Source organism: Eimeria necatrix, genomic scaffold (assembly GCF_000499385.1).
Source record: "Eimeria necatrix Houghton genomic scaffold, Enh_scaff801, whole genome shotgun sequence".
Taxonomy (NCBI): domain Eukaryota; phylum Apicomplexa; class Conoidasida; order Eucoccidiorida; family Eimeriidae; genus Eimeria; species Eimeria necatrix.
In genome coordinates, this window is record NW_013654620.1 from 2,501 (window position 1) to 17,335 (window position 14,835).

Here is a 14,835-nt window from a genome sequence, read left to right on the forward strand (position 1 = left end):
TAAAATTAAAATTAAAATTAAAATTAAAAGTGTTTAATAAATTTAATTTAATTGTTTTGATTTGACAGTTTGAATTAATTCAATTTGGTTGTTTTGAAAGTGCAGCTCGAATATTTAATTTAAATTAATTTAATTTAGATTAATTAAATTTAAAGTAATTTAAATATAATTTAAATTAATTTAATTTAAATTAAATTAATTTAATTTAATTTAATTTAATTTATTTAAAAATATGATTTTATTGTTTGCGATGATATGATTTGATTAAATTTGGAATTCCAATTTAAACATTTTTGAAAATTAATGTTTTTGAATGAAGTTTAAAAAATATATTTTCTGACTTTCACTTTATATTTATAAATGCATTTAAAAATATATTTATACAAATAAATAGAATATATTTATATGTACAAATAAATAAAATATATTTATTTATACAAATAAATAAAATATATTTATTTATATAGATAAATAAAATATATTTATTTATACAAATAAATAAAATATATCTGTATATACAAATAAATAAAATATATTTATATTTATATATATTTATAAATATGATTAAAATGTATTAATCCAAATATGTATATATGTATTATATATATTTAATAGATATTATATATATATTTATTTGTTATACTTTTATTGTATATATTCTTTATAGTGTTATAAATGATAAAACATACTTATTCAAATATATATATATTTATGTTGATTATATATATTGATTGTTATATATATAAATTTATTTGGTTATGCTGTTCTACTATTATATATATTAAATATATATATATTTATATTTATTATCTATATTAATGGATATATATTTATTTATTTGCTTATACTCTTCTAGTGTTATATGTATTAAATATATATATATATTCATATTTATTATACATATTAAATGTTATATATATTTATTTATTTGGTTATACTCTTATACTATTATATATATTAAATATATATATATATATACGTTTATATTTATTTTATATGTTGTTATATATATTTATTTATTTGGTTATACTCTTCTACTATTAAGTATATTATTTATAGTGTGAGAAGTGTCGAGGTGTACATACACCTGAGTTTCTGCGAGTTTGGAAGCAGACCAGTTCCTGAATTGTCGCTTTTGTGTTTGAAGTTGAATTTAAAAACAATTGAATTGAATTTAATTTATATTTGTTTTTATATTTGCATTTATATTTGCATTTATATTTATATTTTATTTCCAATTTGTGAAAACATTTGCATGCGACCTCGCCGCCTTGGGGTGTATGTCCACCTCGTCCGAAAGCCGCAAATGCATCGCCGGCTGCGCAATTCGCCATTTAAATGTTTATTTATTATTTTATTTATTATCTTTTAATATTTATTCATTTATTTATCATTTATTTATTTATTTTTGTTTGTTTTTTCTTCGTTTCTTCTTTTTGCAGGCCCGCGCACCTCTTGCCGATGCTGGGGGCTCTCCAGTCGAGCATGCCTTCCTTTATGGTGCGTTGGAAGCTCTTTTTGTCTTTTTTAATTCTTTAAATGCAATTATTTATTTATTTATTTATTTATTTATTTATTTATTTATTTATTTATTTTTCATTTTTTCTTTTATTTGCTTCATTGGGCTTCTTTTGACGCATTTCTCTTCTTCGGAGAGCTGCTGCTGCTCCAGCTGTCTGTACACCTCGCTGCTGCTCCTCTCACGTAACTTTCTCCCGTCTGTTTATTATTATCTGTTTTTTTATTATTTATTATTTATTATTTATTATTATATATTGTTTGTTTCTTATTTATTTCCTATTTATTGTTTATTTGCTGCTGTTAATCTCATTCACTGGTCTTTACTTAGCTCCCCCCATTTGCTGCAGCAGCAGAAAGCGCATTTTGCCTTTAAGACTTTCGCTGCAGCAGAACCAATCCCACAAATAACCCTGCTGCTGCTGCTGCTGCTGCTCATCTGTTGCTGCTGCTGCTGATCCTCTGCTGCTGCTGATCTGCTGCTGCTGCTGCTGCTCATCCTCTGCTGCTGCTGCTGCTGCTGCTGCTGCTGCTGCTGCAGTGCGCGTGTCTGGTGCTGATGTACCACCGGGAGCGGGTGCGGCTGTTTGGCCTCCCGCGGGAAACGGCGAAGGCCTTGGGGGGTTTTTACTCAATAGCTTCTGCGCTTGGCTGCCTGGTCTACTTGGCGCTACTCATGGCCACTGTTTTCGTTTTCCAAGTCTGCTGCTGCTGCTGCTGCTGCTGCTGCTGCTGCTGCTGCTGCTGCTGCTGCTGCTGCTGGTTGTGGTTGTGTAGCTGTTTTGCTGCTGCTGCTGCTGGCCGTGTGGCTGCGGGCCGGCTGCTGTTGCTGCCGCAGCCTCACCTTCCGCCGCCGCTGCTGCTGCTGCTGCTGCTGCTGCTGCTGCTGCAGGTGGACAGGACTGAAGAGCCTGCTTACTTCTTTTTGTCTTCGACTTGGCTGCTAGTTACTCTTCTTTGGTTTATTTTGCAAGCTTGTTTAAAACCTCCTCCGAAGCGCGTGGAGGAGTTGGTGCATCAGTACGAAGCAGCAAGGCCGGGGGCCAACGCTGCTGCTGCTGCTGCTGCTGCTGCTGCTGCTGTTGCAGTGGGGGCCCCCCTCGTCGCCGTGGGGGCCCCCCTCGCGGGGCCCCCCGAGGTACCCGAAACTGAAATGGCCCGCGCTGCGCGCTCCCAGCCAGTTGTTATAGGCCAAGTCCGAACTTGAAGCAGCAGCAGCAGCAGCAGCAGCAGCAGCAGCAGCAGCAGCAGCGGTTGCTGCTGCTGCTGCGGTGCTGCGGCGGCTGCTGCTGGCTGGGCAGGGAACAGCTCAGGGCGACACCGCTTTCGTGGACGGCCCGTGCTGCTGCTGCTGCTGCTGCTGCAGCTCTTCTGCTGCTGCTGCAGCGGCAGCAGCTCTTCTGCTGCTGCTGCATTAGCAACTGAAGCGGGAGAGACGCTGCTGCAGCAGCTGCAACAGCAGCAGCAGCAGCAGCAGCTCACCACTTCATTCTAAAGATTAAAATGGAAGGGGCTCCCGTTTCCGCTGGGACTCAATTTAGGTTTTGCTGCAGGCTTATTAGCTATAGCCCTACCAGCAGCAGCAGCTGCTGCAGTTGCTGCTGCAGCTGCTGCAGTTGCTGCTGCAGCTGCTGCAGTTGCTGCTGCAGCTGCTGCAGTTGCTGCTGCAGCTGCTGCAGTTGCTGCTGCAGCTACCGCGGCAACTGCGGTTGCTGCTGCTGCAGCAGCTGCTGCTGCTGCAGCTACCGCGGCAACTGCGGTTGCTGCTGCTGCAGCTGCTGCTGCTGCTGCAGCTACCGCGGCAACTGCGGTTGCTGCTGCTGCTGCTGCAGTTGCTACCGCAACTGCAGCTGCTGCTGCGGCTGCTGCCTCTGCAACAACTACTGCTGCAGCTACTGCTGCGGCTCCTGCTGCAGCTACTGCTGCAGCTACTGCTGCAGCTACTGCTGCAACAACAGCAGCAGCAGCAGCTGCTGCTGCTGCTGCTGCTGCCAGTGTTAGGGTTGCTTCGGAATTCACTTTTTGGAGTTTTTCTCCGGCTGCAGCCACTTGGAGAAAAACTTTTAAAATAAAAAAGAAAAGTTGATTTAACTTTCTTCAAAAAACAAAAAACAAAAAAAGAAATAATTAAATTCCTTTTTTCAGATTTTGTCTTTTAGTTCTTTTATCTCTTTTTCTTTTTTTGTTTTTTGTCTTTTTTATTTGTTTGTCTTCTTAGGAGAAAGAATTAAATAAATAAAAAGACAATTAAATAAATAGATAATTATTTGTTTTTGTTTAATAAGAAGTAATGGCGAAGAAGATAATAAATAAATGAATAAAAGAAACAAATGGATAGACAAATTGAAAGTAATGAAATAAATAAGTAAAACAAATAAATGAAATAAATGAATCAAATAAACAAATAATTTAAAACAAATAAATGGAATAATAAATGGATTAAATAAACAAATAATTTAAAACAAATAAATGAAATAAATAAATGAATTAAATAAACAAATAATTGTAAGAGAAATAATCAAAAGGAACAAATAAACAACTTTAGAAGACACGGACACTTTAAAGAAAGAATTAAACAATTTGGAAAATAATTAAAAACAAAATTAAAAAAATTAAAATTAAAAAGAATTAAAATGAGACAATTAAGTGGTCAAAAGGAAACAAATAAATAAATAAAAAGGGAGAAATATATAAATAAATTATATGTAAAAAATGAATGTGAAGAGAGATACTAAAGAAATAAAGAAATGACAAATAAATAAACAAAATTAATTAATTAATTAATTATATTTATTAATTAATTAATTCGTTAGTTAATTAATTAGTTAATGAACTAATTGATTAATCAATTAGTTAATCAAATAACTAATTAATTAATTAATATAATTAATTAACTAATTAATAAATAAATATACTTAATTGATTGATTAATCAATTAATTAATTAATTAATTAATTATAAATAAAGAAAAACGAATAATTAAGTGGAAGAAATGAACAGAAGAAAATAACAAATAAAAGAAATGAAAAAAATTAAATTAAAAAATAATTAAAGGAAATAAAAGCAAAAGAATTTAAGGAATAAAAAGAAATTAATAAAAGGAAAAAATTAAGAAAAGAAATAAATCATAAATAAATAAACAAGTAAAAATAAGTAAAGAAAACAAATAGAATATAAGTAGAGGCATAAAAGAATAGAAACTAATCAACAAAAGAGGAACGAAATAAATAATAAATAAATAAATAAATAAATAAATAAATAAATAAATAAATAAATAAATAAATAAATAAATGGTAAATAAATGATGGGAAATAAATAATAGATATATGATGAACAATAAATGAGAAATAAATAAAACAAAAAACGAAAAATAAATAAAAATAAATAAATAAACTATATGTTGTTCTGCCTTTTTCTTCTGTTTTCAGTTTTCATTTTATTTTAATTTCATTTTTATTTTATTCTTAATCTTTTAAATTTTTTTCATTTTAATTATTTCTTTTAATTCTTTTTGTTTTTAAAAGTCTTTTTAATTCTTAAACTTCCAATCATCTTTTTAAATTCATTTTTCTTTTTAATTTTTTTGTTTTACTTTCAATTCTTTTTTAAATTCTTTTTTATTTAAATATTCTTTTCCTTTATTTTTATTTTATCTTTTTAGTTTTTAAATTTTAATTATTTTCTTTATTATTTTTACTTTTAATTTTTTTAGTTTTAAATTTAAATTATCTTTAACTTTTAAATTCAAATTTTCTTTTTTGTTTTTTAGTCAATTAAAATTAATTCTAAGTAGATCTGCTGCTTATATTCTAACTTTTAATTCTTTTATTTTTATTACTTTTATTAATTCTTTTATTTTTGTTTATTTTCAATTTATTTTTATTTCTATTTCTTTAATTTTAATTTCTTTTTTTGTTTCTTTTGTTTTTAATTCTTTTATTCTTATTTTTATTTTCGTAGTCTCTTTGCATTTTTATTTTTTTGAATTGCTTCTTGTGTCTTATCTTGCTGCTGCTGCTGCTGGCGTTTCAAGTTTCTCCTTTTATTTCTTTTGTCACCTTGCAGCAGCAGCAGCAGCAGCAGAAGCAGCAGCAGCAGCAGCAGCAGAAGCAGCAACAGAAGCAGCAGCAGCAGCAACAGAAGCAGCAGCAGCAACAGAAGCAGCAGCAGCAGCAGCAGCAGCAGCGGTTTCTGTTCCCCTCTGTTGCCTGACAGGAACTCTCGCTGAGACGCGGGTTGCTGCGCTGCTGCAGCAGCAGCAGCAACTGCTGCAGCAGCAGCAATTGCTGCTGCAGCATTTTCAGCTGCTGCAGCAGCAAATGCTGCTGCAGCAGCTTCAGCTGCAGCAGCAGCAACCGCCGCAGCAGCAGCTCCTGCTGCAGCAGCAGCACTCTTCCCCAGCACTCTTCTTGAGAGTCTCCCAAGAAGACAAAATAATAAAAAGTAATTTAATTAGTCAATTCTAAAATTAATTTAATAATTAATTCAACAATTAAAAATTAATTTAATAATCAATTCATTATTTATTAAACCAAATAACTCCTAATTATTCCCTTTTTCTCTAAAAACAAAACTAAAATAAATAAATAAATAAAAAAGATAATTCAAAACAAATTAAAACAACAAGTTCAAAAGTATAAATAAATCTTTTAATTAGTTCTTTCCACATAAACCAGAATCTCTAACTCGCAACAGAGGGGGGCCCCCCGGGGGCCCCCCAGAGGCCTTCAGGGGGGCCCCCAGGGGGCCCCCAAGGGGGGCCCCCAAGGAGTTTCTAAGGGTCCCCTGAGGGGCCCCCCAAGCGTTTCTAGGGGGCCCCTGAGGGGCCCCCTTTGTGAATTCTGGGGGCCCCTAAGGGGCCCCTTTTGTGCAACATTGGGGGCCCCCTGGGGGCCCCCTAGGGAGTTCTAGGGGCCCCCTCTTTGTGCTACTTGAGGGGCCCCTGAGGGGCCCCCTTGATATGTTGGCTATAGGTGCAAGCAGCAGCAGCAGCAGCAGCAGCTGCTGCTGCTGCTGCAGCAGGTAATTTTAAGCAGCAAAAGGGCTAGGAGGGTTCTCTGGACTTGTAGCATTTTGGGGATTTGGAAAGTCTAATAAAAGGCCTTTTGGCAGCAGCAAAAAAGCAAAGTTGAGAATAATAATAATTGAGTTAATGGCAGCAGCAAAAAGAAGTTTGGAGGAAATCTTTGGGGCTTTTTTGCATGCAGAAAGTGTTTAAAATGCGCTCCGGTGTATCTACAGTGGAGCTGTGCACTCCTCTTCGCCAGAGAAAAGAAAGGAAATAAAGAAAGAAAGAAAAGGAAAAGAAATAAAAGAAATTAAAGAAAGAAAAGAAAGAAAAGAAATAGAAAAGAAATGAAAGAAAAGAAAAGAAACGCAGTGTCTGCGGAGGTGCCTATACACCCGAGCGCCGCGCGCGGTGTCTGGACAGCGCAGTCGGAAGTTCGGCGAGAAGTGGCGGAATAAAATGAGAAAAAAAAGGAAAATAAAGAACAAAATGAGAAATAAAAGAATAAAATAAAAGAAAAAAGAAGTTAAAAGGTCTTTATCCGCGAAAAACGCGCTCCAGGAGGTACCACAGCATGACTGCAACAAACAGGTAGATGGGCACATACCAAATGTCTTTGTAGCTGCTGCTGCTGCTGCTGCTGCTGCTCTTCTTTTCCAGCTGCTGCCGCAGCAATTCGTTTTCCTTCGTCAAGTCTTCTTTGTGTCTTTCCATTGCCAAAGTGTACTCCACCAGCTGGTCGTACTGCTGCCGCAGGTCTGCTGCTGCTGCTGCTGCTGCTGCTGCTGCTGCGCTGCTGCTGCTGCTGCTGCTGGGCGCGCCGCCGCCGCCCGCGGGCGCCTCCGCGCGCCCCGCCGCGTCCCCCGCAGCAGCCCCTGCTGCTGCTGCTGCTGCTGCTGCTGCTGCGTCTGCTGCTGCTGCTGCTGCGCGCTTGAAGCTCACGCTCAGCCGCGTCTCCTCCAGCTGCTGCTTCGGCAGCTCCAGCCAATAATTCCGCGGCAAAGCTTCTCCAGAAGCAGCAGCAGTTGCTTGAATTAAAAAGCGATCTGCTGCTGCTTTCGGAGGCTCTTCTGTCGGCGCCTGCAGCACTATCTGCACTGACCGGCTCTCCCCCTGAGGCACAGCTCCTGCAGCGGGAAACTCAGTGTTTGGCTTGCTGCTGCAACTGCAATTAATTAATTTAATTAATTAAATAATTGATTAATTAAATTAATTAATTATTATTTATTTAAATTAATTAAATTAAATTAATTAATTAATTGCAGACAGACGCAGCAGCAGAAGCAGCCGCTGCAGGGAAGTGCGTGCAGCCTCCCCAGCAGCAGCAGCAGCAGCAGCAGCTGCTGCTGCTGCTGCTGCTGCCGCACGCCCTCCGCTGCCGCTGCTGCTGCTGCTGCTGCTGCTGCTGCTGCTGCTGACCTGTGGAGGGCCTGACGAGGTAGCTTTTGGGGGCTGTGGTTTTGATTTTGTAGGCCACGAAAGGATGCGAAGAAACATTTTTTAAAGTTATTTGCACAATTGAACTTGTGAATAAAGCAAAGGGAATTTCGAGCACCTTTTCGGGGTGCACTTCCAGCAGCGGCATGGTGTACGTACACCTGGACGCAGCAGCAGCAGCAGCAGCAGCAGCAGCAGCAGCAGCAGCAGCGGCAGCACCCGCAGCAGAAGTGTGCACGCAGCAGCAAACGCCCTTCAAATGGCCCTGACGATTGGTGCAGCAGCAAATCCAAAGAAAAATAAACTCCTCGCAGCGCAGAGGCCCCGTGAACGGCGGCTCTGCTGCTGCTGCTGCTGCTGCTGCGTGCGGCTGCTGCTGCTGCTGCTGCTGCGCTGCTGCTGCTGCACAGACCGAGCCACAAACTCGCTTTCTGCTGCTTCCAACTCCTTTTTGCTGCTAACTGAAATTGGACTTCTCAAGTCAAGAAAGTTTTCAGCGCCAGAAAAGAAAAGAGACAGCAGCAACCCCGGGAGCTGCAGCAGCTGCTGCTGCCAGCAGCGTGAGGGCTGGGAAGCAGCAGCAGCAGCAGCAGCAGCAGCAGCAGCAGCCCCCGCGCTGCTGCTGCTCACTGCCCACCTGCAGCAGCAACTGCCCATCTCAAAGCTCAAAAACTCCAAAATATTCCTTTTAATGTCTTTAGCTGCTTTTTCGCGCTGCTGCTGCTGCTGCTGCTGCTGCTGCTGCTGCCTCCTGAACTCCCCGCCGTGCTGCTGCGGCGGCTGCATCGTGTGTATGTACACCCGAGCAGCAGCAGCAGCAGCAGCAGCAAAGTAGAAGCAGCAGCAGCTGCTGCGGCTGCTGAAAAGAATAAAAGTTTTGTTTTGATTTATTTTCAGAAAATAAACCCAAAAGGGTCCTTTTTCCGGTGTACAGACACCCCAATCTCGCAGCAGGGGGGCTGCGCCGCTCCGGGTCGAAGCAAAGACTTATAAGTTGAAAATAATTAATTTAATTAATTTATTTTATTTATTTTAATTTAATTGCCATTTCTGCTGCTGCAAAGCCTCGTGCTGCAGCAGCAAACGGACCAGTGGTCACTGCGCGCTGCTGGGGTGTACGTACACCCCGCGCTGCAGCAGCACTTCTTTTCTCTGCAGCAAAACCAATTCTGCAAAGACAAATAAATAAAACGAATTAAATGAATTAAATAAATAAAACAAATTAAATAAATTAAATAAATTAAATATTTAAAATAAAATAAAACACATAAATGCTATAAATGTGTAAACGGGAGCAAGTACAGCCATCAGTAAGACATACACACATGTATTAATATATTTATTTATTTATGTATATATTTAGTTTATTTATTTGTTTATTTGTTTATTTATTTATTTATTTATTTATTTATTTATTTATTTATTTTGAAGTTTAAGATAATATATTTTGCATTTATAAATGCATCTTTGGATTGTTTTGGCTTCGACAAAAAGGAGCAAATCGGGGTGTACATACACTCGAAAATAAAAAAGCAAAAAACTCTTAAGACCAGTTCTGCTCTGCAGCAGCAAAGGGGGCCCCCCGCTGCTGCTGGGGGCCCCCCAAGGCAGCAGGGGCCCCTGCGGCTTGCTGCTGCAGCAACGCATGCAGCAGCAGCAAATCCATTGCTGCCAACGGCTGCAGCAGGGGGCCCCCTCCGTCCCATTTCGGCTTCACAGAGGGTACTATCCTTCCTTGGGGGCCCCCAGTAGGGGGGCCCCTGTCTTGGGGGGCCCCCCTTGGGGGCCCCCTGTCTTGGGGGGCCCCCTGTCTTGGGGGGCCCCCTTGGGGGGGCCCCCCTTTGGGGGCCCCCCTGTGGGCCTGCATGTATTGAATAGCTGCCCATGCAATCATTGCAGCATTATCGTTGCACAGAGAAGCAGCAGGAACTACAAGTTTATGTATATATTTAGTTTATTTATTTGTTTATTTGTTTATTTATTTATTTATTTATTTATTTATTTATTTATTTATTTTGAAGTTTAAGATAATATATTTTGCATTTATAAATGCATCTTTGGATTGTTTTGGCTTCGACAAAAAGGAGCAAATCGGGGTGTACATACACTCGAAAATAAAAAAGCAAAAAACTCTTAAGACCAGTTCTGCTCTGCAGCAGCAAAGGGGGCCCCCCGCTGCTGCTGGGGGCCCCCCAAGGGTCGTCCCCGGGGACGCGCTTGCTGCTGCAGCAACGCATGCAGCAGCAGCAAATCCATTGCTGCCAACGGCTGCAGCAGGGGGCCCCCTCCGTCCCATTTCGGCTTCACAGAGGGTACTATCCTTCCTTGGGGGCCCCCAGTAGGGGGGCCCCTGTCTTGGGGGGCCCCCCTTGGGGGCCCCCTGTCTTGGGGGGCCCCCTGTCTTGGGGGGCCCCCTTGGGGGGGCCCCCCTTTGGGGGCCCCCCTGTGGGCCTGCATGTATTGAATAGCTGCCCATGCAATCATTGCAGCATTATCGTTGCACAGAGAAGCAGCAGGAACTACAAGACGCTGCACACCCCTGCTGCTGCTGCTGCTGCTGCTGCTGCTGTTGCTGCTGCTGCTGCTGCTGCTGCTGCTGCTGCTGCTGCTGCTGCTGCAAGAGCCGCAGTAGCACCAGAACGCTGGGAGAAACTGGAAGAGAGGATTGGCTCCAGGCTGGCCGAAGGGAGCAGTCCCCAGGCTGCTGCTGCTGCTGCTGCCAACTTGCTGCTGCTGCTGCTGCTGCTGCTGCTGCTGTAGCCACTGCGACTGTCCCGGCAGCAGCAAATCAAACCGCCTGCATTCACGCGTAGTGGTGCCCGTGTGGTCCCTGCGATCCCCTGCTGCTGCTGCTGCTGCTGCTGCTGTTGCTGCTGCTGCTGCTGGCGCCCGTGAGGGTACAGCAGCAGCAGCAGCAGCAGCCAAAAGAGCTGCAGGTATGCAGAGGGGCCCCTCAGCAGCAACGGGGGCCCCCCCAGCAGTTGTGCTGCAGCAAAAGGAGACAAAAGAAGAAACAGGAATGCGAAATGCCAAATAGTCGGAGACAGAAAAACGGTCAATTAGCGCTCGCAGGGCCTCTCTCTGCTGCTGCTGCTGCTGCTGCTGCTGCTGCTGCTGCTGCTGCTGCTGCTGCTGCGGTGGGCCTGAAAGGATGAGGAGGGGCCGCCTCTGGACGAGCTTCGCGAGGCGCTTCTTGAGGGCAGCAAACTCGCGCTGCTGCTGCTGTTGCTGCTGCTGGCTGTCCGCGCGCTGCTGCAGCAGCTGCAGCACTTGCTGCTGCAGTTCCCGATTACGAGCAACTCCTGGAAGCAACAGCAGCAGCAGCAGCAGCAGCAGCAGCAGCAGGCTCTGCAAAGGTCAGTGTAGCAGCGTGTTTAACGTCTGCGAAGCAGCCAGCAACTACCACGAATCGTGCAGCAGCAACGGCAGCAGCAGCAACTGCTGCAGCAGCAACAGCAACTGCTGCAGCAGCAGCAGCAGCTGCTGCAGTTGCAGCAGGTGATTCGAGCGCTGCCTGGCTGCTAATAGTTGCAGAGTTGCGCTGCAGGCCCACACACGGTGCCAGCATCAGCAGCAGCAGCCACGGAAGCAGCAGCAGCAGCAGAAAGAGCAGCAGCAGCAGCAAAACAGCAGCAGCAGCAGCAGCAGCAGCAGCAGCAACTCACCGCCCACTAGGGCGAGGGTTTTAATCTCTGGTATAAATTCAGTCAGCCAAAGGGCTTGCGAAAGGCGGCGGGACACGGGGTAGAAAAGGCCTGAGCAGCAGCAGCACAAGTAGCTAGCTAGCTAGCTAGCTAGCTAGCTAGCCAGTCAGTTGGCTAGCTAGCTAGTCAGTTAGCTAGCTGGTTAGTTAACTGGACTTTTAGCTAGCCAGTTAGATAGCTAGCCAGCTCGCCAGCCAGCTAGCTGGCTAGCTAACTAGCTAGCCAGAGAGCTAGCCAACTAGCTAGCCAGAGAGCTAGCCAACTAGCCAGCCAGGTAGCTAGCTAGCTAGCTAGCTAGCTAGCCAGCTAGCTAGCCAACTAGCTGGCGAGCTAGATAGCTCCCCAGCTAGCCAGGCAGCTGGCTAGCCAGCTACCTAGATAGCTAGATAGCTAGCTAGCTAGAGAGCTAGCTAGCTAACTAGCCAGCTAGCTAGCTAGCTAGCTAGCCAGCTAGCTAGCTAGCTGGCCGAAGCTACTTACAGTCTTGAATGTATTTGGCAAGGGCCCTCTGAGTGGAAAGAGATGGGGGGCCCCCGGGGGCCCCCTGAGACTTCAAAAGGCGACTGAGGTGGGCCTTTAGGCCTGAGAAGCTGCAGCAAACCGCAGACGCAGCAAACTGCTGCTGCTGCTGCTGCTGCTGCTGCTGCTGCTGCTGTTGCTGCTGCTGCTGCGGTGGGGTGGGGTGGGGTGCAACGGGGGAGAGAGCAGCAGCAGCAGCAGAAAGATGGATCGAGGGAAGAAAATAAAAGTAGAAAATAAAAATAAAAAAAAAAGAAATAAAAAGAAATAAAAAAGAAATAAAAAAGAAATAAAAATAAAAATAAATAAATAAAAGTGAAAAGATAAAAGAGATAATGAAGCTGAGGAGGGGAGAAAAGAAGAAACAAAAAACAAAAAGAAGCAAAAAGCAAAAAGAGAAATAAATAAAAAAGAAATAAAAGATAAAATGAAACAAAAATAAAAGATAAAAGATGTAAAAAGAAACAAAAATAAAATTAAGTTAAAAATGAAATAAATAGGAATAAAAAGAAGCAAAAAAGACAAAATGAAACAAAAGAAGAAATAAAAGAATATCAAAAAAGAGAAAAAAAGAAAATAAAAAAGAAACAAAAATAAACAAAATGAATTAAAAGAAATAAAAAGAAATGAAGAAATAAAACAAAATTCAAAGAAATAAAAGAAATAGAAGGAATAAAAGAAACAGAAAAAAAGAAATGAAAAGAAATAAAAGGAATAAAAGAAATAGAAAAAAAGAAATAAAAGAAATAAAAGAAATAAAAGAAATAAAAGAAATAAAAGAAATAAAAGAAATAAAAGAAATAAAGAAATAAAAAGAAATTAAAAAAATAAATAAATAAAAAGAAATTAAAAAAATAAAAAAAAAGAATTACCTGAAGTCCAGACTTCGAGTCTGGTGAGAAGGAGGGGCTTTTGGCAGCAGCAGCAAATTGTCTGCTGCAGCAGAAGCAGCAAGAGCCTCCAGATACGCGCCACCACTTTGCTGCTGCTGCTGCTGCTGCTGCTGCTGCTGCTGCTGCTGCTGCTGCTGCTGGAGTTGCTGCTGGCGTTGCTGCTGCTGCTGCTGCTGGTGCAGTTGCTGCTCCTGGCGCTGCGGGTGCTGGTGCTGCAGCCGTTGCGTTTGCTGCTGCTGCTGCACTTGCTGCTGCTGCTGCTGCTGCTGCTGCTGCTGCTGCTGCTGCTGCTGCTGCTGCTGAGCAGCAAGGGCCCGCAGCTGCCTCGCAGCTTTGTCCAGGGCCTCCCCAAGGGCATCATCTTGGGTCTCCCCGAGGGTCACCAGGCGGAAAGGAAGGGGGGCCCCCGGCTCGGGGGGCCCCCCCTCTGGGGGCCCCTCTGGGGGCCCCTCTGGGGTCCCCTCTGGGGGCCCCCCCTCTGGGGGCCCCTCTGGGGGCCCCTCTGGGGTCTCCTCAGGGGGCCCCTCAGGGGGCCCCTCTGGGGGCCCCTCTGGGGGCCCCTCGGGGGGGCCCCCCTCAGCGAAGGGGGCCCCCCAGTACCCAGGGGGCCCCCCAGCGCTGCCCCGGGGGCCCCCGGGGCCCCTGGGGGCCCCCACCTGGCAAAAGTGCTGCTGCGACCTTTGCTGCGCCTCCAGCCAAACCCTTGGGGGGGCCCCCCGGGGGCCCCCGGGGGCACGGGGGCCCCCTGGGGGCCCCCCAGGAGGGGGGCCCCCGGGGGGCCCCCCAGCCAGGGGGCCCCCAGAGGGGGCCCCCTCAGCAGCAGCAGGGGCCCTAAGGGGCCCCCCGAGGGGCAGCAGCTCTTTAGACAAAAGAAAAGAGAATTGAGAATGGCCTCCAGACAGCAGCAGCAGCAGCAGCGGCTCCGTGGGAAGCACTTTTGCTGCTGCAGCAGCAGCAGCAGCAGCTGCTGCTGCTGCTGCTGTTCCTGCCTCTGCCGCCTCGGAATCTTCAAGTGCTGCTGCAGTTGCCCCTGCTGCTGCTGCTGCTGCTGCTGCTGCTGCCGTACAACTGCTCTCCATAGAGGCCCCCTGGCTGGTGGGGGCCCCCTCTTCCCTAGGGGCCCCCGGGGCCCCCAGAAGCCCCCCGCGGCCCCCCAAAGGCCTCCCGGGGGCCCCCTTGGGGGCCCCCAAGGGGGCCCCCTTGGGGGCCCCCAGGGGGGCCCCCCGGGGGGCCCCCAGGGGGGCCCCCCTTGGCCTGTTTGGCAGCAAGTAAAGAGAGGCCCCCGGAAGACTTGTGCTGAAGGCGTGGCCCTGGAGGTGGTGGACCCCCACAAGGGTGGGGGGCCCCCTGGCAGCAAGAATGCGTTTTTGCACAGCTGCCATTGCTGCTGCCTTTTGCTGCTGCTGCTGCTGCTGCTGCTGCTGCTGCTGCTGCTGCTGCTGCTGCTGCTGCTGCTGCAGCAGGCGGCGAAAGGCGCAGCGTAAATGCCACGAGGGGTCTATGCCTAGGGGCGTTTTGCCGGGGCCCGGGGGCCCCCCGGGGGGCCCCTGGGGGCCCCCCTGGTGGAACTTCTCTGGGGCAAATGGGGGCCCCTGTGGGGCCCCCAGGGCCTCCCCAAGGACTTCATCATAAGCAGCAGAAAGCAGCAAATTAAAAGGCACTAGAGGGTCTTTGCTGCACTTTGAAATGTCCCCTCTGGGGGCCCCCAGGGGGGGGCCCCCCAGGGGGGGGCCCCCCAGGGGGGGGGCCCCCAGGG

General features: G+C 45.0%; 3 protein-coding genes across 3 annotated transcripts; 1 reads left to right on the forward strand and 2 right to left on the reverse strand.

Moving 5' to 3' along the window:
* Window positions 1–2,077: 2,077 nt before the first annotated feature.
* Window positions 2,078–5,730, forward strand: ENH_00077110 (hypothetical protein, conserved; the record flags this gene model as incomplete). Its single annotated transcript, XM_013583047.1, has 3 exons — window positions 2,078–2,218; window positions 2,411–2,713; window positions 5,584–5,730. The coding sequence occupies 3 exons, from the start codon at window positions 2,078–2,080 to the stop codon at window positions 5,728–5,730; spliced, it is 591 nt and encodes a 196-aa protein (XP_013438501.1).
* A 1,333-nt stretch (window positions 5,731–7,063) lies between these two features.
* ENH_00077120 (major sperm protein domain-containing protein, putative) lies at window positions 7,064–8,111 on the reverse strand (the record flags this gene model as incomplete). The annotated part of the gene is made up of 2 exons (XM_013583048.1): window positions 7,064–7,653; window positions 7,946–8,111. The coding sequence occupies 2 exons, from the start codon at window positions 8,109–8,111 to the stop codon at window positions 7,064–7,066; spliced, it is 756 nt and encodes a 251-aa protein (XP_013438502.1).
* A 1,985-nt stretch (window positions 8,112–10,096) lies between these two features.
* Window positions 10,097–14,835, reverse strand: ENH_00077130 (hypothetical protein, conserved; the record flags this gene model as incomplete). The annotated part of the gene is made up of 4 exons (XM_013583049.1): window positions 10,097–11,265; window positions 11,629–11,718; window positions 12,148–12,257; window positions 13,059–14,835. Coding segments are annotated over 4 exons (3,146 nt in total), but the record flags the coding sequence as incomplete, so codon positions are not given.